General features: G+C 42.2%; 1 protein-coding gene across 6 annotated transcripts in view; it reads left to right on the plus strand.

The window, feature by feature from the left end:
- Positions 1 to 21,942, plus strand: part of wars2 (tryptophanyl tRNA synthetase 2, mitochondrial) — a 74,180-nt gene that overhangs the window by 36,943 nt on the left and 15,295 nt on the right. For 3 of the 6 annotated variants that reach the window (XM_070893517.1, XM_070893519.1, XM_070893518.1), the window contains 3 exons: positions 896 to 945; positions 15,407 to 15,658; positions 17,825 to 17,905. In XM_070893517.1, coding sequence (XP_070749618.1) covers positions 940 to 945; positions 15,407 to 15,658; positions 17,825 to 17,905 — 339 coding nt within the window. In that variant the 5' untranslated portion in view covers positions 896 to 939. The remainder of the gene's footprint in view (positions 1 to 895; positions 946 to 15,406; positions 15,659 to 17,824; positions 17,906 to 21,942) is intronic. The other 3 variants (XM_070893515.1, XM_070893516.1, XM_070893520.1) reach the window with 1 other exon arrangement.

A 21,942-nucleotide genomic window follows, 5' to 3' on the forward strand; every position in this document is an offset into this window, starting at 1 on the left:
GCAACTGTTTCTGTTCCTACTATAAACTTGCCAATTCCATCCCGTTCTCAGCTGCTTGTTGAGCCTGAGCCCAATGGTGCACGGCCTCAGTGTTCTGCTTGATGCTGAGTTTTAAACCCCATAATACCATCCATCACCAATACCACCTATTTCTTCTTGCATAATTATGCCTGCCTCCACTCTTGTCTCATTGCCATCACCATTGTGGCTCTTATCAACACATCTCGCCTCCAGCTCTACTTTTCCGATGCTCACATCACCAGCCTCCTGAGTTCCACTTTAGCGCCTGTATGTTTTCCCATACTAGATCATGCGTACCTTTTTTCACCAACCTCCACTTGTTCTCTGTCTCCTAGCAAATAGATTCCAAAGTTCTTATCATTATTTACAAATACCTCCACGGCCTTGCTTCAGCCTACCAGTGCAACCTTCTCCTGTCCAATTTTGCATTTCATGCCCTCTGTTCCAACAATTCTAACCTATTGTGTGCCCCACCTTCCTTTTTAACAGTACAGGTACCATTCTCTTCCTCAACACTCATCTCTTTTTAATTGTGACTTTTGTCACCCCCGACTCCTGCTCAGTCCCTCTTGTTCCATCACTATTCCTCCTGCCCTCACACAGTAATGTACCTTTGAATGTTTCTCTATGATAAAGATGCTATAGGTGCAGGTTGTGGAAGTCTTCTGAAGTCCGTGATATTTTAAAGTAAAATTAGTGTTCGCGGTATAGGGTCATGTCTGATCTTTGAGCTGCTTGAGACCCAACCTCCTAAATAGCTCAAGTGTCAACTGCTGAATTGTACTCATTTTATATTTATTTTTTTTAAAACTTTATTTGTGAACAGTGCCAAGGAAGGTTTGCTCTTGATAAATTTTCTGTTTTCTGCTTTTAGATCCCTTGCCATCGCACTTCTCTTTCAGCTAAGAAGATGGAACAATGCAGGCGAGTAGTGCACAAATGGCAGACCTCAGTCTAGAATTGGACTTATCAGTCCTTCTTTTGCGAGAGCTGGGATTCCTCTTCTCTTTATCCCCCTCCTGGGCCGATTTCAGTATTATCTGTTATCTTAGGAGTGCAGCAGGCTGGTTGTTTGAACATTGCACTGATGGGTAATCCTCAACTTCAACCCTGCATCACTATATTTTTGGACCATATGCCATATTGTTCTGCTCCTTAATTAGATTTCTAATGCATATTATTTTTTTGTCAAACGCGCATGACCTGTCATTTCCTAAAGGGGACAAAAGTGTGAAATGAATGTTGGGAGTATCAAAAGACACACAAGCCTATATTTTCCTTTAGCTGTGATCACTGACATTAAGGTAGTGGGACCTGTTTGACCTGCAGCTGACCCCAGCGAATTTTCCAGGATCAGTCTAATTTTGGGCAAGCTTCCAACAGGATTTCTTCTGCTCTTTTGTGCTTATCACTATTGGGGGTGGGGGATGGTCGGGGAGAAGAGAGACAGGAAGTGTTTGCTCCTGCAGGTGTCTGTCACCTGCAGCAGCTTTAAGGTGCAGGCAGCCTTAATTAAAAGAAAGTAAAAATTGTCCTGGTGCAATATAGATTTGCCATTTCATTGTGCTACAATCCATCTGTCATCCTGGCTCCTTGTATTTAACCTTTTGGAGCTGTTTTCCATCCCATAGCAGTGCTGGACACCTGTTGAATACAGGTGCTCTTTATGCCCAGCTATAGTGGTAATGATGGGATAAATGATGTTAGACTTTACTCTTATCGCTTAATTTGGGTGGGCACTACTGGTGTTTCTATCACTTGGTAGAAAATGTAAGGCACACAAAAATGGATTATTGTCCAGTGTAATGGGTTCCCACCCAATATTCTGCCCTGTGATGGCAGATTGAGAAAGCAGTTAAAAAAGCTTACGGGATCCTGGGCTTCATGAATAGAGGTTATAGAGTACAAAAACGTGGAAATTACGATGTACAGGGGCAGCGTGGAGAATCCGGACTCTGGTTCGATCGGTGGCAGGGTCGTCCGGAATCCGTAAAGTGTTCCGGAATCCGTAAAATGTTCCAGACTCCGGACCTGCCGACCGCGGGGCCTCGCTGCCTCTCACCTCGCCGCCGCTGCCCTTGCCTCAGGGCCTCCTTGCCGCCCGCCTGACAACCTACTTACGGGGCCCTGCCGAGAAGCTGTTCGTATCGAGCAGGGCCCCGCCAATTAAGTGGTCGGGCCGGCCGGCAAGGAGGCCCTGAGGTAAAGGCAGCGGCGGCGAGGCGAGCGGGGTAAATCGAGGAGGCGAAAAGAAGATGGGATACAAATGGTAGATTGTAGCGCATTATGGAGTTGTTCAAATTTCTTCTGCAGATCTCGATTGGTTTGAATGCTTTCCTCAAGCTGTTGTCGTAGCAACTGAACGGCTGTCAGCTCCATCTGCAAGGCTTGGATGCGGCTGTACAGAAATATAGTAAAGAAGCAGCGTCATGGGAAACCAAAAGAACAAAAACTAAACCAAGCTCCTCATACAGGTGCAGCGCCCCCACACACCCTTTCTGACATTCCGAAATCTGGAAATACCCGAACCTGGGCTCCGGTGTTTCTGGATTTGTGACATCAGAAAGCAAATTGAAAGTCCGGAATCCAGAACGGCCTCAGTCCCGAGGGTTCCGGATTTTAGGCACTGCACCTGTACCTGTATAAAATACTGGTTCGGCCTCAACTAGAGTATTGTGTCCAATTCTGTGCACCGCACTTTAGGAAGGATGTGAAGACCTTGGAGAAGGTGCAGAAAAGATTTACGAGAATGATTCCAGGGATGAAGGACTTCAGTTATGTGGCTAGACTGGAGAAGCTGGCATTGTTCTCCCTCGAGCAGAGACGATTGAGAGGAGTTTTGATAGAGGTGTTAAAAATCATGAGCGGTCTGGACAGAGTAGATAGAGAGAAACTGTTCCCATTGGTAAAACCAGAGGATTCAGATTTGAGGTGATTGGCAAAAGAACCAAGATATAAGAAAACTTTTTTACACAGCAAGTGGTTAGGATCATGCTGTTTTAGTTTGCCCATCTAAACCCTTCTCAAATGAGGGGTGATTCTGTGCTATGCTGCTGCTATAGTCAGATAAACCCACTGTAATTTCATTATGCACCCTGATGTAGATTATAGGCTTTTCTATGGCAGCCAGTGATGATGATAGATCCATGATTGACTGACCAAATATTACATAGAAACATAGAAAATAGGTGCAGGAGTAGGCCATTCGGCCCTTCGAGCCTGCACCACCATTCAATAAGATCATGGCTGATCATTCACCTCAGTACTCCTTTCCTGCTTTCTCTCCATATTCCTTGATCCCTTAAGCCATAAGGGCCATATCCAACTCCCTCTTGAATATATCGAACAAACTGGCATCAACAACTCTCTGCAGAAGAGAATTCCACAGGTTAACAACTCTTGAGTGAAGGAAGTTTCTCCTCATCTCGGTCCTAAATGATGACTTATTGTGACTTATGGAATAGGATTGGTCCTGATTTATGTAGCAGTGGCATACCAATACACCAGATGTAGTACCTGTACTACATTGCTTCACATTGTTTGCTGTGGCTCAGTGGGGAGCACACACTCTTGAGTCCAGAGATTTGAGCACAAAATCTAGGCTGACACTCCAGTGCAGTGGTGAGGAAAAAATATCAGTAATCAGTGTTAATTTCTGACATTTTAAACGTTCAGGCAAGTGGGTAACACAGCAGTCACAACAATTCAGTGACGGCGTGAATCAACCAAATAGCAGCAGTCAGCTACACAAATAAGCAGACAATGCAGTTGTTGTATTTCCAACAATTTCTGCTTTCATTACAGAGGGAAATTTGGTCCCGCTTGCTCTGCTTTGATGCCATACAGATCTGATATTGGTGTTGAAACCTCGGAGTCTTTTGCTTGACAAAGTTTAGATAGAAGAGACAATAATCATTCACATAACCACTTAGCGGCCAAGGAACGCCTGGTTCTTGGATGTCTTAACATCTGTGATGATTGGTCATTAGAATTCCAAAAGGGCAGAATTGTCTCATGTGGTTGGAAGTCCAAATCTTGGCTTTTAAATGATGACATTGCTCCTGAGAGGGGGAGCCTAGTGGAACACAATTTCCACGATTACTTGGTCCTTGCAACATGTCTAGAATCCAACAAAGCTGTCTCCTTGAAGGCTTATAATTTTTATTTATATGTTAAATAAATCCTTTATCAATGTTCACTGTTACTTTGTTGCCTATGAATTATTAACAGTTGCTCAGTGATGGATTAAACTTCGATATCCTCCGGTAGCCCCAGTATGTATACTAATCACTCATGTTGAGGGGCTTAACCGTGCCCATGATTGACTGACTAGTGTTGGTTGTTTTCCTGCTCTAGCACTGTAAACCTCCTGAAACAGTCACATTCCAGCCTTAAGAACAACGTACCACACCGATGTCAAGCTTGGATTGACTCCAACGAGCCTGCTGATCTCCTGAATGGAGGTATCTGTTCTATGAAAGAAAAAGGGAAGGGATGAAGAGCCAAGAAAAAACTTTGTTCATTTTGATCTCCCAATGTAGGGATTTAACATTTTTTGGAATTACTAAATAAAATAAGCCTTGAAGAATTTAAGAAATAAATGAAGGGATTCAACACATCTGCATGATTTTGTGTTGGAGACCGTTCTAACTTTACAAACTACATAAAGTGTACAGAGAAAATCCTTCCCCTAGCAAATTTAACCAGTGAGGTCCCAAGTTTGATCCCTAACTGTCCTGTGTCTGCAGATCTCCGTCTAGGTGGTAGGACATGTGACCTGTACCAGAGTGAAGTGGAGTATTTAAAATAAACACTCAACACCAGGTCTGTGTTCGAAGATTCAAGCAGTCTTTATTCGCACCGGTGGGGAAGTGACCTGCTTTGGGTCTAGCCAGGTCACTGTCCAACGATACGTATTTTCAAACAACCTTTTATACACTTAAACGTACATGCTCAACCTCGTGCATGATCCTTTGGCACAATTTGATTAGTTTAAAGCCATGTGCACAGTGACTGGTTAATTTCCTTCCACGTCACATAATCACTCGCCTCTGTTTTCTGCCTAACTCGCGTAACATTAAGGTACCGTCTCCATAACTGGAAGAAGCAATGACTAATGTGGCCACAATCTATTGTCAGTTAGCCTGACCTTTGCTCAGGCCAGGTGGTATCCTGTTACAATTCACTTCTGCCCCATTGTTCTGTTTTCCTACCCTCCTCGGCCCCTTGTGGTTCCATTTCTAAGTCATGCAGCTTAACTCGGTTAGTTATTGCAAAGTCAACATGTTATTCTCAGCATTAGCTCAACTGCCTTTTAAGCGATCTAGAAGCTGACCACGGGAAAAGCCTTTTAGCTCATATTGAGTCCCGAGACTCATTCTTAACCCTTTAATTATAGTAGAGCTCGAAAGCCCCATTTCACGGAGAATAGGGAATCACACCTAAGTACATTGCAATCCGAATCTAATTTATGAACCATTTAAGAAGTTGGGTGCAGATATGATGGGTCCCCTACCAATCATGAATAACTGATTGATTGAATAAGTGCGCCTTGATAGTGGTGAACTATGCATCCAACTATCCACATGCCATAAGGCTCAAGTCCATGGAGGTATATGTAGTTGAGTATGTGCTCAAGTTGATGGAGAACTTGATTACTTTCACAGAACATACTTAAAAAAAAAAAAAAATCTAGAGCAGAACTACCAGAACGTCTGGCACAACTGCAGTGCAAGAACCTAATCATATGAGTAGGCTCGAGAGTTCTAGTGTTGCTGTCAGTGAGGTAAAATAAGTTCCAGACACCATAGTGGAAAAGTGCAGTGAAGCAAATTAGGTGGTCAAGTTATCATCCTGACAATATAAGCAGCAGATGTACCATGTGAATAAGTTGAAACCTTACGTTGATCATGATGAGCTGGGCTTATGTAGCCTTTTTGCCAAGAGGCAACTGAGGATAATCGATTTTGGTAACCAAGAACAAAAATGATTCCTCAGTGGGGAAGATCGTTATAGCTGTCCAATTATTACCTGCCTAGATACTAGAGACAGCAGACTGAGAAGTTGTTAGTTTTCAGCCCAGGCAAGAGATGGATACCAATTTGCCAACGTGCATATCCAATCCTATACTGCGTACAAGAGTGCATAAAGAAGCGAGTGCGGCAGATTAGGACCTCTTTATCTTTCAGCGAGCTTCACAACGAGCTTTGCATCTAGTCCTCATTCCTAAGAAGGATAATAAACCTATTTTTGGATGGATTATTAGACATAATGACCTGACGATAGCTAATGTATATCCTATGCTTCATATGGAACAGGTTCTTGTGAAATTAGGGGATGGTAAAACCTGACCAAAGGTGATGAGGCCACAGCATGTCCCTGCCACAAACTGTTCACTAGCCACCAGCTGCATCTCTCTCTCCTTGGACACTGTCTGAGGCGGAACCAGACCGTTTGCAACCTTGGCATCCTATTTGACCCTAAGCTATGTTTCCCACCCCAAAGCCTCTCCACCTCCGTAACATAGTTTGTTTCTGCCCCTGCCTCAGTTCATCTACTGAAACCTCAACCATCCCTTTGTTACCTCTAGTCTCAACTATTCCAATGCTCTCCTGGCCAGCCTCCCACCTTGCACCCTTTGTAAACTTGAGCTCATCCAGAACTCTGCTGCCCATATCCTAATTCACACCATATCGTCACTCACACCAAGTCCTGTATACCCATCAACCCTGTGCTGCTGAACTACATTGGCTCCCAGTCCGGCAACACCTCAATTTAAACATTCTCATTCTTGTTTTCAAATCCCATCATCTCCTGCCCCCCCCACCCCTCCCATTATCTTTGTAACCTTCTACAGCCCTATATCCCTCCGAACTATCTGCGCTCCTCCAATTCTGCCCTCTTGCGCATTTCCCATTTTAATCGCTCCACCATTAGCAACCATGACTTCAGCTGCCAGGACCTAAGCTTTTGAATTCCTTCTCTAAGCCTCTTCTCATCTCTACCTCTCCCTCCTCCTTTAAATCACTCCTTAAAACTCACATCTTTAACCAAGCTTTTGGTTATCTGCCCTAATATCCCCTTGTGTGGCTGTGTCACATTTTGTTTGATAACATTCCTCTGAAGTGCCTTGATATATTTTACTACATTAAAAACTTTATATAAATGCTTGTTTAGCATGGGTGAGTTGCAGTCATGACTTTTGGGATGAAAAATGTTTAAGCTTTATTCTCGGGAGCAAAAGACCTGATAATTTAGTACATTGTACTTTCCCTTGTCTTTGTCATTTAGTAAAAATGTAATCTTAACTTTCATCACCCACTTGCATTCCACAACCTTTATCAATGAAAAAATAATTTATCTCCATTAGATTCCCCCCGCCCGCCTTAATCCATGGGGAAATACTCCTTCCTATGAAAATGAGCAAGCAACCTCTGCTAATGCCATTGTATAACTGATGGTAGTCTGCATGAGAGCAACTTGTGTTAATTTGCCATTTGGTTGTTTTTCCTTTTGGTCCCTAAATGTAAAGAAGCACCTTGTCTCAACTTGGCATCTCCCCAATAACCCATTGAAGACCAGAGTCTCCTCATGCAGGGAACTGGGACCACAACATTTATCTCACTACTGCAAAGCTCAGGGCATTTAGATGATCTGTATTGTATTGCGCCAGACATAACAGCAAGGTTTTTTTTAAACTGCAATGTGGTTTACATTTTCTTACAGCAAAATTACTGCTAAAAGGCACATTCAAATATTACATAAGAGTCAGTGCATTTGTCACAGTGAGTTTAAATGTTTTTATAAATCCAGTGGTGGACACACTCTGTTATATTAGGGAAGTAGTTGGAATGCTGGAAATTTTTTATTGATGGTTGGCATTGAAACTGTGGTGTACAGTCAAATTTCATAATTAATTCAGCGAGTTGGCAAAATGGCTTTTGTGGGGGTGTATTTATGAAAGTTTGAACTTTACTGACTACAGGAAACCACCTCAGGGACCAGCAAAATGGCTTGTTGTAAGAAGAGGATTGTAATATTTGTTATAATTACATTTGACTGTATCTGAAACAAAAAAAACTGTGTTTCAGTTATATGCCATTAAACTTCCTTCAGCCCTGTTTCTGCATTTGCCCTTCACTCTTCCAACTCTGGCCTTTTTGCATGCCTCTTCCCTCTGCTTCATGTTCAGTGGTAGAAGCTTCAGCCATCTTAGCCCCATGCTATAGAAACATAGAAAATAGGTGCAGGAGTAGGCCATTCGGCCCTTTGAGCCTGCACCACCATTCAATGAGTTCATGGCTGATCATTCAGTACCCCTTTCCTGCTTTCTCACCATACCTCTTGATCCTCTTAGCCGTAAGGGCCATATCTAACTCCCTCTTGAATATATCCAATGAACCGGCATCAACAACTCTCAGCGGCAGGGAATTCCACAGGTTAACAACTCTCTGAGTGAAGAAGTTTCTCCTCATCTCAGTCCTAAATGGGCTACCCCTTATCCTAAGACTGTGTCCCCTGGTTCTGGAGTTCTCCAACACCGGGAACATTCTACCCGCATCTAACCTGTCCCATCCCGTCAGAATCTTATATGTTTCTATGAGATCCCCTCTCATCCTTCTAAACTCCAGTGTATAAAGGCCCAGTTGACCCAGTCTCTCCTCATATGTCAGTCCTGCCATCCCGGGAATCAATCTGGTGAACCTTCGCTGCACTCCCTCAATAGCAAGAACGTCCTTCCTCACATTAGGAGACCAAAACTGAACACGATATTCCAGGTGAAGCCTCACCAAGGCCCTGTACAACTGCAGTAAGACCTCCCTGCTCCTATACTCAAATCCCCTAGCTATGAAGGCCAACATACCATTTGTCTTCTTCACCACCTGCTGTACCTGTATGCCAACTTTCAATGACTGATGTACCATAACACCCAGGTCTCGTTGCACCTCCCCTTTTCCTAATCTGCCGCCATTCAGATAATATTCTGTCTTCGTGTTTTTGCCCCCAAAGTAGATAACCTCACATTTATCCACATTATACTGCATCTGCCATGCATTTGCCCACTCACCCAACCTGTCCATGTCACCCTGCAGCCTCCTAGCATCCAGCTCACACTGCCACCCAGTATAGTGTCATCTACAAACTTGGAGATATTACACTCAATTCCTTCATCCAAATCATTGATGTACATTGTAAAGAGCTGGGGTCCCAGCACTGAGCCCTGCGGCACTCCACTAGTCATTCTGAAAAGGACCCATTTATCCCGACTCTCTGCTTCCTGTCTGCCAACCAGTTCTCTATCCACGTCAGTGCATTACCCCCAATACCATGTGCTTTGATTTTGCACACCAATCTCTTGTGTGGGACCTTGTCAAAAGCCATTTGAAAGTCCAAATACACCACATTCACTGGTTCTCCCTTGTCCACTCTACTAGTTACATCCTCAAAAAAATTCCAGAAGATTTGTCAAGAATGATTTCCCCTTCGTAAATCCATGCTGACTTGGACCGATCCTGTCACTGCTTTCCAAGTGCGCTGCTATTTCATCCTTAATAATTGATTCCAACATTTTCCCCACTACTGATGTCAGGCTAACCAGTCTATAATTACCTGCTCTTTCTCTCCCTCCCTTTTTAAAAAGTGGTGTTACATTAGCTACCCTCCAGTCCATAGGAACTGATCCAGAGTTGATAGACTGTTGGAAAATGATCACCAATGCATCCACTATTTCTAGGGTTACTTTCTTAAGTACTCTGGGATGCAGACTATCAGGCCCCGGGGATTTATCTGCCTTCAATCCCATCAATTTCCTTAACACAATTTCCCGCTTTATAAGGATATCCTTCAGTTCCTCCTCCTCACTAGACCCTCGGTCCCCTAGTACTTCCGGAAGGTTATTTGTGTCTTCCTTCGTGAAGACAGATCCAAAGTATTTGTTGAATTGGTCTGCCATTTCTTTGTTCCCCATTATAAATTCACCTGAACCTGACTGCAAGTGACCTACGTTTGTCTTCACTAATCTCTTTCTATGAAACACTCTCCCTAAAATTTTCCATCCTAATATCCATCTTCCCTCCTCAAAACCTACCTGTTTCATTTTGCTTTCCCACCATCCCTAATCTTCTCCCATACTGCTCAATGTCTGGTTATTTTTGCCTCAGTGAACCACTTCAGGACATTATCATAGAATGGTACATCACAGAAGGAAGCTGTTCAGCCCATCATGCCTGTGCCAGCTCTTTGGTAGAGCTATTCAATTAGTCCAACTCCCCTGCTCATTTCCTATAGCTCTAATTTTTTTCCCTTCAAATATTTATCTAATTCCCTTTTGAATGTTACTATTGAACCTGCTTCCACCACCCTTTCAAGCAATGCATTCCAGATCTCTGACTTGCTGTGTAATTGTTTTTGTCCTCCTAGCGCCTCTGGTTCTTTTGCCAATCATCTTAAATATGTATCCTCCGGTTACTGACTCCTGCCACTGGAAACGGTTTCTCTTTATTTACTCTATCAAAACCATTTCATGATTTATAACACCTCTATCAAATCTCCTCCTAACCTTCCCTACTCTAAGGAGAACAAGCCCAGCTTCTCCAGTCTCTCCACATAGCTGAAGTCCCTCATTCCTGGTACCATTCTAGTAAATCTCTTCTGCAACCTACCTATAGTCTTGACATCCTTCCTAAAATGTGATGCCCAGAGTTAAACACAATATTCCAGCTGAGGCCTAACCAGTGGTTTATAAAGGTTGAGCATAACTTCCTTGCTTTTGACCTCTCTGCCTCTATTAATAAAGCCAAGTATCCCGTATGCTTTTTTAACAGCCTTCTCAACTTGTCCTGCACCTTCGAAGATTTTGTGTACGTACATTTTGTTGCAATAAAGATGTGTAACTGCAAGTTGTTGTAAAATACTCTTGTCTTTTCTGTAAGTGGTGATTTTGATATTTTAATGGCCCGGATTTTACTGTGAGTGACAAAGGAACGGCTTTTGCTATTCACCTCGCATACAGTTGCCCAGAGACTTTTCACTGACCTGTCGGTGGAGATTTCTAGTGTTCGGGCATCTGATACAGTGTGGCGCCCTCTACAGGGGTTCTGTGGCATCTGAGCAGGCCAAGCAGCAAAGAGGCTCTGCAACTAATCAGATTGAAGAATCTTCACTGAGACACGCAGCCTGCAAAACAGGAACTAAAAAAACAAGAAATATAAATTGCATTTAAATAATTGTACGGAAAGTGAAATAAAGATTGGGACAAACACCTGAGAAGGGAGAGAGACAAGAGAAAAATACAAAGTAAAAAATTAATTTTCTTGGGGAGAGAGAGTCCACATTGTAATTAATTGTAATTGGAAAATTAATTTTTCAGGGCCAGAGAGATTGTTCAACAGTAATTACCACACCATTAAAAACTCAGGTTACTCTTGATTGTACAAGCCCTAACTTTTTTATCTGTTTTTAGTGCGAGACTAGTGAGTAATTACTCTAATTTCACACCATTAAAGTGATCTCTGTACAGATTCCATCGGTGAAGACTGCAACAGCGCACCCTGTGGAAGAGCAGAGTATCACTGACAGCAACTCTGGATTTCTGTGTTTTAACTGCGCATGTGCAGATGCCAGAAGTTGCAGTTAGTTTTGCCCTGACAGCCTCACCGTTATTAGTACAGCAAAAACAGCCAAATACATCAATGAAGTATAGCTTGCATGATTGAGTAGATTATTTGCTGCTGTTGTCGTACAGTAGACCTTAAGAAGCTAAATAATCCTCTGTTGCAAACATTCTCTTGGAGATGGGTAAATGACTTTAGTACTTGAACACTTACAGTGGAGGGGATTACTGCAATTTGAAGGTGTCACAGAGCTGAATTCTAGTTCACATATATTCCTGAATTTGGTATGAATGTGTCTGCAGCATAAACATAATCTATCATATCAGACCATCATAAACTGAGGTATGCTGCTAAGGAGATGATCCAAATGTCATGCTTCAAAATAGTGTCACTGAAATTCTTGACTCTTTTTAGGTGGCACAGCCAGCATAGTAAAATTCTCCAGCTTTGAGTGGCTTACAAATGGCATATAGCTGTAAAACTGCTGGTACTTCATTTTTTAAACTAACTTTTTTATTTATTTGTGCTTGTACTCTTGGGAGAGAAAAAAGCCTCACTGCTTCTTCTCCATGCTGACTGGAAAGAGCTATGTCAGCCCATTTTTATCCTGATGAAATTCTGGCACTCCAGAAACCCATTTGTACCCCATTAGTAGTTATTTGATTGTGTGAAATGGAAAGACTGTACAATGTTACTATATTTAAAATAATGGCCCTGAATTTGCAGTCGGAAAGAAGACTACACCTCTGAACCGGAAAAAAATCCGAACATACCTGGTGTTTCCAGAGCTTCGTACTCTTCGGGTTCTGGATCTGCAGGTGTGCGTCAGTCTAAAGGCCCACGGAGCCCAGGGGCACACGTGTTTTATAGAACATAAGAACATAAGAATTAGGAACAGGAGTAGGCCATCTAGCCCCTCGAGCCTGCTCCGCCATTCAACAAGATCATGGCTGATCTGGCCGTGGACTCAGCTCCACTTACCCGCCCGATCCCCATAACCTTTAATTCCCTCATTGGTTAAAATTCCATCTATCTGTGATTTGAATATATTCAATGAGCTAGCCTCAACTGCTTCCTTGGGTAGAGAATTCCACAGATTCACAACCCTCTGGGAGAAGAAATTCCTTCTCAACTCGGTTTTAAATTGGTTCCCCCGTATTTTGAGGCTGTGCCCCCTAGTTCTAGTCTCCCCGACCAGTGGAAACAACCTCTCTGTCTCTATCCTGTCTATCCCTTTCATTATTTTAAATGTTTCTATAAGATCACCCCTCATCCTTCTGAACTCCAACGAGTAAAGACCCAGTCTACTCAATCTATCATCATAAGGTAACCCCCTCATCTCCGGAATCAGCCTAGTGAATCGTCTCTGTACCCCCTCCAAAGCTAGTATATCCTTCCTTAAGTAAGGTGACCAAAACTGCATGCAGTACTCCAGGTCCGGCCTCACCAATACCCTGTACAGTTGTAGCAGGACCTCCCTGCTTTTGTACTCCATCCCTCTCGCAATGAAGGCCAACATTCCATTCGCCTTCCTGATTACCTGCTGCACCTGCAAACTAACTTTTTGGGATTCATGCACAAGGACCCCCAGGTCCCTCTGCACCACAGCATGTTGTAATTTCTCCCCATTCAAATAATATTCCCTTTTACTGTTTTTTTTCCCCAAGGTGGATGACCTCACATTTGCAAGCATCCTTGGGATCATGTGAGCCCGGTCAACCAATCAAAAAGGGGGATTCCAAGATGCTTACATGAATTCCATTTTCGTACGAATTCCTATAAGCATAATAGAAATCGCCAAATAAGTAAGAATTCACACCACTTATTTAAATAAAAATAAATGATCAAAATTAATTAAAAGACCTTTTAATTAAGCATTTAAAATAAAATTATTTCTTGAAATATAAATGTAAACATTTTAAAATGGGCCAACATTTACCTAATCTAATTTTAAATGTATGTGTATGTTTGAATCATTTTTTTTAAATTCTTTTAACGTTTATTTTAACCCATATGCTAGTAAAAGAAGGCGTTATGCCTGCTTTTACCAGGTGCAAGGATTTTGTGGGAATTCGCTGGGCAGTAGTTGGGCAAATAGCGAAAGTGATTTGTAGCAGATGCAAAAGATCTGTCCAAGCGAAACTTAACAGATCACAAGTTCCGGGCTTTCACGCAGTACTCGCTGGGTTATTCAGTGTACACTGTGCGGATGATGTCGGAAGCACCTTAATTTCAGGCCCAATAAGAACTTTATTGCTTGGCACACTAGAATGCATATTTTGATTAAAATTTAAAAATGCACCAAACAAAAAGAGAAAAATTGCTGCGGCCGGTGTATATCTTAATGTTTCTGGACCTATTTCATTTGCCTGAGACATCAGCCTATCGTTTAGCAGTTAGCCCGTGCTGCCACATACAGTAATGCTCTCTGGGAGCATTCAATCCAAAGGAATGCAAACTGATTTTCTACCTCTTCAGTCTTGTGACTTACTGACCTAGGTGTTAATGTTTAAAATATAGAAAGGGAAGCCCGAATTCTGTTTGGAACGCACGATTTAGTATTTCACTGTTTTGATTGGTCTGACACTAGGATTTCACCAACGAGACCAGCCTGAAATTTTTTAAAATTCAATCCCTGAGGATAACTGGAATGCCGGCCACACTCACTCCAGTATTTGTTTGTCAGGGCTGAACTGAATCATATTTATAAACAGTCTTATTTTGATGAGGTGAGGAAAAGTCTTAAGATTTTAAATGGTACAGTTAAAGTACCATAGAAATCATCTTCTCATTGCCCCCTCCTACACCTCCAATTTCCAAGTATTCACAACTAGCAGTGCTCCGAGAAATCCCAACACCAACAGCCAAGTTTCAAATTAAAGCCTTGGTTTCCTCCCTGCAGCAAATATTTCCCCATTAGTAGGCTGAGCTAATCACAAATTTCTCCCTCCACCATACCAGTGATTTTTCTAAAGGCTCTTGTGAGGGTCAATCCAGCGTCTCCGCATTTAAGGCATGTAGTTTTGACTGAAATATGAATGTTCAATTTTTTATTTATATTAAACCATGTAATACCATAAATAAGTTGCACCTTCAGGCAAGTTATTATCATCAGCTACAGACCTTGGGGAATGAGCAACTATTGGCACTCTGCTATTCAATAGATCTAATTTTTACAACGGTGCAATGCATGAAACTATTCTATTATAATGAAATGTGCTGGGTTTAAAACTAAAATTAAGAGCCCACAGATTGTTCAGTTGATGTGTGCACTGCACAGTACGGTACTGGGGTATACAGACCAGGAAGATCCCAATTAGCTGACCTCCACTGGAGTGATGGTATCCTTGGGTCCCTGAGCCAGGGTTCCAGTTCTTTATTGCTACTCAGTAACTCCGCCTGGAAAATAGATGTTGAGTAAGGACCAGAGTAGGCTTGGCTGTGATGGATGTACCCTGGAGTTAACTAGCTTGAAAATACTCCATGTCTAGACTCAGTTATGAAAATGGTCACTTGGGTGAGTTTCTGATGGGCAGCCAGTATCTGTGGAATCATATACCAATGTGAGTCGGTGCTTTTGGAAGGGGAAAGAGAGTAAATTGAGCAAAATATGTATGATCGAAAAATAATCTATATCTGGATTATCAGACTACACAGGTACATTGAATATGCTGATATAATCCATCCGGCCTGGGACTAGTCTGCTGTATGCTCTTAAAACTGATTTTAAGCTGTACATTATAAAGGAAAAAAATATTTACTTTTAAATGCAGATTGCTAGCCGAGTCTTCTCTGGAATCCAGCCAACTGGAGTCCCTCACCTGGGAAACTATCTTGGAGCTATTGAGAGCTGGGTGAGGCTGCAGGATGAATACAGCTCCATTCTGTACAGTATTGTGGACCTGCACTCCATCACTGTTCCTCAGGACGCTGGCACACTCAGGCAAAACATTCTCGACATGACAGCCAGTCTCTTGGCATGTGGTATTAACCCTGAGCAATCTGTCCTGTTTCAACAATCCAAGGTCAGTTCCAGCTAACTTTCTAAATCTTTTTATTTCCCGCTCCCCTTACTTTTGGCAGAGCTGTAGACCTCCTGAAGATTATTGAACATATTGCATTCCACATGTACAAATAGCACATTCATCCAAAGAAAATACTTGACTTAACTGGGCTGTAAGATCCAAGCAGACTCAGCAGCACTGAACCAGCTTTTTGCAGTTGGACACACAGGTGGTTGTTACAATGTGTCTTGAATTGTGAAAATAACTTCATGCCATTAATTGGATGTTTTTATAGGGATTGCCACAAACTTTTGTGGCTGATTTTTCTAGTTTTTTTCCTCTTTCTACTTCAGTACATTTTATTACTTAAATCTGCTTTCTCCGGCTCCTGATCATGCTCACTCTGGTCTTGATTGAGGCATGCTGTGGTACTTGAAGCCTCAACTTTCTAGTATGCAATCGTTTCAAAGCAGTGAAGCAGTATTTATTAATTACGAAGCTTGGGAGCATTATTTTAATGGTAAACTGTACTTTTTTCAATGTGGTTCATGTTACGAGTTTCTATTCATTGTCATTATTCTGAAAAGTCTAACAGTGCATATGTTGTTTTAATAAAGAACCATAGTTCCCTTATTCTAAAAATATTGGATTCAAGATCCTCTAAAATGTATATCACAAGATACAGGTTTTCCCCAGCCAAGTTTAGTTTTTATGTTATGCCTCTAAAGGTTCTGCTAACCCTGCTTCCCGCTGGAACAACCCTACCTATTGCCTCCTCCCACTCAATACATGTTTGCTTAGCATGAGGGCCAGACACCCTACACATTACCAAGCTTAGTTAGTGTCATCAACCAGAGTGAGCAGGACCCAAGGATTTCGTTCACAGATTTAGGTGGTGGCAAGAACCTGAACGATAGACGGGGAGAAATTTTCCAGGTAGGCTTTGAGGAGAGAGTGTGCAGAATTGTCTAACCATTCCATATAAAAAGCTTAAGTCATGAGCCTGGTTGTTACTCAATAAATAAATTTAAGTTGAGCAACTATTCAGAATAATTAGAAGTAATGGTGGTCTTCACCTGTTACATCTCTGGTTACAAAGACCACCGATTGATCTGTAGGTTACATGAAAGACACATTCAGTTTAAAAACATTCAGATTAATCAATCCCTATAAAAATATAGCCTTTCTACCAAAGTAAGGTGAATACTGCATGAAAAGGCAGTGCAACCAAGGTTGCAATATCCATAGACACTTAATAGCAGGCCATCGCTTAATTCCTTTAAATCAATAATGCAAAATTATTTTCCTAATTTCTTAGCATTTTATTTTTCAATTAGCTTTCCTCTCTGATATTATGACAAGTCTTGATTGAAACATTGTTACTTCTTTTGTAACTCCTTCTCCCAGTTAATTCCTTTGAAGAGTGCCTGGTGAGGGAGTTTAGGACAAAGGGGCATAACCTTAAAATCAGAGCCAGGCCATTCAGGGGAGAAGTTAGGAAACACTTCTTCAAGCAAAGGGTGATAGAAGTGTGGAACTCGCTCCCACAATCAGCAGATGCAAGCTCAATTAATAATTTTAAATCTGAGATCAATAGATTCTTGCTAGCTAAGTATAATCAGAGATATGGAGCCAAGATGGGTGGATGGAGTTAGGATACAGATCAGCGATGATCTTATTCAATGGCAGAACAGGCTTGAGGAGCTGAATGGGTGTTTATTGTTGCTATGTTCCTATAGCAAACCATATTGTCGAATGAAAATATCACATATTGGTCTGAGTCATGTTAATATAAATGGATCTCATAAAGAAAGAGAAACTTGACCGGCTTTGACATTGCTGATGCTGAATTATCAAAGCAAAGAGTAACAGCGAGAAAGCAGGTGCTTCTACTGTCATTTGTCAAATTCAGGATAATATTTTCTTCCTAAAACCACCAACAACTCTGACAAATAAAATATTTGATAGGATGGAAAACCTTCCCTGGTGGAGTTTGTGGAGTGGTGTTTTGGCATTGTAGAGATGCATTTTGTAAGTGAAATGCTCATTGGCAGACTTTCACTGTCTCAGTAACTACTGCATAGTAAAAATGGCTATTAATAGAAGTTTCAGATGTTCTAGTGTCTGGCAGCATCCCAAATATTTCCTAATCCATCGAGCTGTTTACATGTATTATTTGTTTTTAAGATCTCTGAACACACAGAATTAGCTTGGATTCTGGGATGTCTGACGAGTATGCCACGATTACGTCATTTACCTCAGTGGAAGGTACCTTTCTTGTTGAATTTATAGTAAAATCTGTAGGAACTCATTACTACAACAGCTGCTTTCTGTCTATGGTGACACAGGTGAGGATATCTGGAAATACAGATTGCAGTTGTAAATATCTCACCTGCATGTATTAAATTAACATTTTTCTTCAAGTTAAATGCTGGTATTTCAAATTTAATGGGCTAGAATTTCCAGTGCTTCATCGCCCGGTTTCTCGGCGGTATTGTTCATTTTGGGCGAGAACTGGGTTGGCGCAAAATTCCCCAGCTGAGTTCCGGCAGCGGTTTCGAAGTACCGCTGGGGAGCAGACCGCCAGCGTGCACTGTCCATAGACCTCCATCGCCCGATTTTTGGCTCAGCGATGACCCATAGGTAAGTTGGAAAAAAAAATGCCCACGAGAAGCAGTGGTGCTGGGCAGTAGGTAAGTAGCCCTGCAAAAAAAGGTACGTAAATGTTTTTTTACTAATTATTTTAAAATTCTCTTGAAGTGATTTAAGTGAAAGGGGTCCTGAGAATATTTTTGTTTTTCATTTTACGTTTTTTGAAAAAATATTGTGTTTTTTCTCCTCCTAGGCCCAACCCATAGCCTCTCTGTAAATTTTAGTAAATATCGCCCATTTTTTTTTTTAAGAACCACCCATTCGGCCCAGGATTCCATTTTTTCGCTGAGAATCTGGGTGTAAAGACCATTTTTTTTCGCTGGGCGAATGTTTTTTTTTATATGGAATTTTTCACCAGCGATAATTTGGGAATCTTAACGATATTTTAGGCGGAAATCCAGTGCTGGCGGATTGTTTGGAAATTCTAGTCCAATGAATAGTCATCAGGAGCCCAACAAACATAGAATGTTTAAAGAGGGGGCTTATTAATGTAATAGCATTTATATTACTTTAAGAAAATGTTGACCATGTTTCAAATTTGTTTTCTTGCTGGAGTACAAAAACCTTGCACAGTGAGCAAACTGAGAGTTGGTGAAACTCATTTCACTGAATGTAGCTCTACAAAGACTAAACTTGAGCATGGAGGTGTGAAGTGTGCATTTAACCCTTAGTGTGTCAGCTTGGTTACGTGGAAGAACTCTCACCTCTGAGTCAGAAATCACGAGTTCAAGCTCTATTCTAAGACTTGAGCATCTAAGTTGACACTTCAGTAACCACATTATTTAAGAAAGAAGGGAAAGAGAAAATGGGGAACTACAGCCCAATTAGCCTGACATCAGTAGTCTGGAAAATGCTAGAATCTGTTAAGGAGATGGTAACGGCACAGAAAATATTAGGATTGGGAAGAGTCAAATTGAAAATAATGGCATACAAAGTGGCCAAGATTAATAGGAGGCCAGAGGATTGGGAAACTTTTAAAAACCAGCAAAGAACGACTAAAAAATAAGAGAGGGAAGACAGATTATGAAAGTAAACTAGCAAGAAATATAAAAACAGATAGTAAGAGTTTCTACAGCTACAGGTTGAATCTCTCTTTTATCCCACTACCTCCCTTGTCCGGCATCAGTCCCGGCGGGATGTTGTGACCCGCACTGACCTGTTTCCTGGGGCTGGCCGCTCCTTTCCCTGCCGCCTCTGGTGCTCCCTCTGAGGCAGGGTCAGTATGCTGCGTCCTGAGGCCGGCTGCATTTCGAGCCCAGCTTCATCCTGACAATCCTCCTGTCCTTCGCACCACCACTGCTCGAAGATGCGGATCTTGGGGCCACAGTGGAAGTTCCCCGGCTGGCAGGAGAAGCAATTCCTCTCATCGGAGGGTGACGGGGCGCCGGTTGTTGCGGAAGGAGAGGGTCTATAGCAGCCTGCCGTGCTCCTGGGCCGCCCCAGCGTGTACACACACCCTGTCGCTGCAAGCTGAGCTGCAGCACGATGCGACGGCTGTCCTGCGTGACCACCACCCAGGTGCAGTCCAGCTATGCCGCGGCGCGCTGTGGGCAGAAGTAGACGGGTGACATGAAGGAGCCGTAGAAGTTGCTCAGCCTCTTGCCGCAGCTCCTCCTCCTCTCCGGGCCGACCGAAGCTGGACCAAAAATGCTGACTTCTCATTGTCTGGCAAATTCATTTACCTGGCACAGGCCTGGTCACGAGGGTGCCGGATAAGAGAGGTTCAACCTGTGTGTAAAAAGGAAGAGAGTAGCTAAAGTAAATGTTGGTCCCTTAAAGGATGAGACTGGGGAATTGATAATGGGGAACAGGGAAATGGCAGAGACTTTGAACAAATATTTTGTATCAGTCTTCACGGTAGAAGACACTAAAAACATCCAAATAGTGGATAATCAAGGGACTATTGGGAGGGAGGAACTTAAAACAATCACTGTCACTAAAGATGAAGTACCCAGTAAAATAATGGGACTAAAGATGGACAAGTCCCCTGGACTTGATGGCTTACATCCTAGGCTCTTGAAAGAAGTGGCTGCAGAGATAGTGGATGCATTGGTTGTAATCTACCAAAATTCCCTGGATTCTGGGGAGGTCCCAGCAGAATGGAAAACCACAAATGTAATGCCCCTATTTTTTTTTAAAAAAGGAGGCAAACAGAAAGCAGGAAACTATAAACCAGTTAGCCTTACATCAGTCCTTGGGAAAATACTGGAGTCCATCATTAAGGAAGCAGTTGCAGGACATTTGGAAAAGCATAATTCAATCAAGCTGAGTCAGCATGGTTTTATGAAAGGGAAATCATATTTGACAAATTTGCTGGAGTTCTTTGAAGATGTAACGAGCAGGATGGATAAGGGGGAACCAGTGGATGGTGGTGTATTTGGATTTCGGGAAGGCATTTGACAAGGTGCCACATAAAAGGTTACTGCACAAGATGAAGGTTCACTGGGTTGGGGGTAATATATTAGCATGGATAGAGGATTGGTTAACTAACAGAAAACAGAGAGTCAGAATAAATGTGTCATTTTCCAGTTGGCAAACAGTAACTAGTGGGATGCCGTAGGGATTGGTGTTGAGGCATCAATTATTTACAATCTATATTAATGATTTGGGTGAAGGGACCGAGTGTAATTTAGCCAAGTTTGCTAATGATACAAAGATGAGCGGGAAAACAAGTTGTGAGGAGGACACAAAAAATCTGCAAATGTATATAGACAGGCTAAGGAAGTGGGCAAAAATTTGGCAGATGGGTATAATGTGAGAAAGTGTGATGTTATCCACTTTGGCAGATAAAGTAAAAAAGCAAATTATAATTTAAATGGAGAAAAATTGCAAAGTGCGGCAGTACAGAGGGACCTGGGAGTCCTTGTGCATGAAACACAAAAAGTTAGTATGCAGGTACAGCAAGTAATCAGGAAGGCAAATGGAATGTTAGCCTTTATTGCAAGGGGGATAGAGTATAAAAGCAGAGAGGTCCTGCTACACGGTATTGGTGAGGCCACACCTAGAGTATTGTGCACAGTTTTGGCCTCCTTATTTAAGGAGGGATATACTTGCATTGGAGGCAGTTCAGAGAAGGTTCACTCGGTTAATTCCTGAGATGAAGGGGTTGACTTGTGAAGAAAGGTTGAGCAGATTGGGCCTGTACTCATCAGAAGAATGAGAGGTGATCTTATTGAGACATATAAGATAATGATGGGGCTCGACAAGGTAGATGCAGCGAGGATGTTTCCACTCATGGGGGAATCTAGAACTAGGAAGCATAGTTTTAGAATAAGGGATCACCCATTTAAAACTGAGATGAGGAGGAATTTCTTCTGAGGGTTGTAAATCTGTGAAATTCTCTGCCCCAGAGAGCAATGGAGACTGGGTCATTGAATATATTTAAGGTGGAGATAGACAGATTTTTGAATGATAAGGGTGTAAAGGGATAGTAAGGGGAAAAAGTCACTGGTGGGCGTAGTTTGCAGGCCCCCAAATAATAACTTCACGGTGGGGCGGGCAATAATCACGGAAATAATGGAGGCATGTGAAAAAGGAACGGCAGTAATCATGGGGGATTTTAACCTACATATCGATTGGTCAAATCAAATCGCACGGGGTAGCCTGGAGGAGGAATTCATAGAATGCATGCGGGATTGTTTCTTCGAACAGTA

The sequence above is a fragment of the Pristiophorus japonicus genome, chromosome 11 (assembly GCF_044704955.1).
Source record: "Pristiophorus japonicus isolate sPriJap1 chromosome 11, sPriJap1.hap1, whole genome shotgun sequence".
Taxonomy (NCBI): Eukaryota; Metazoa; Chordata; class Chondrichthyes; family Pristiophoridae; genus Pristiophorus; species Pristiophorus japonicus.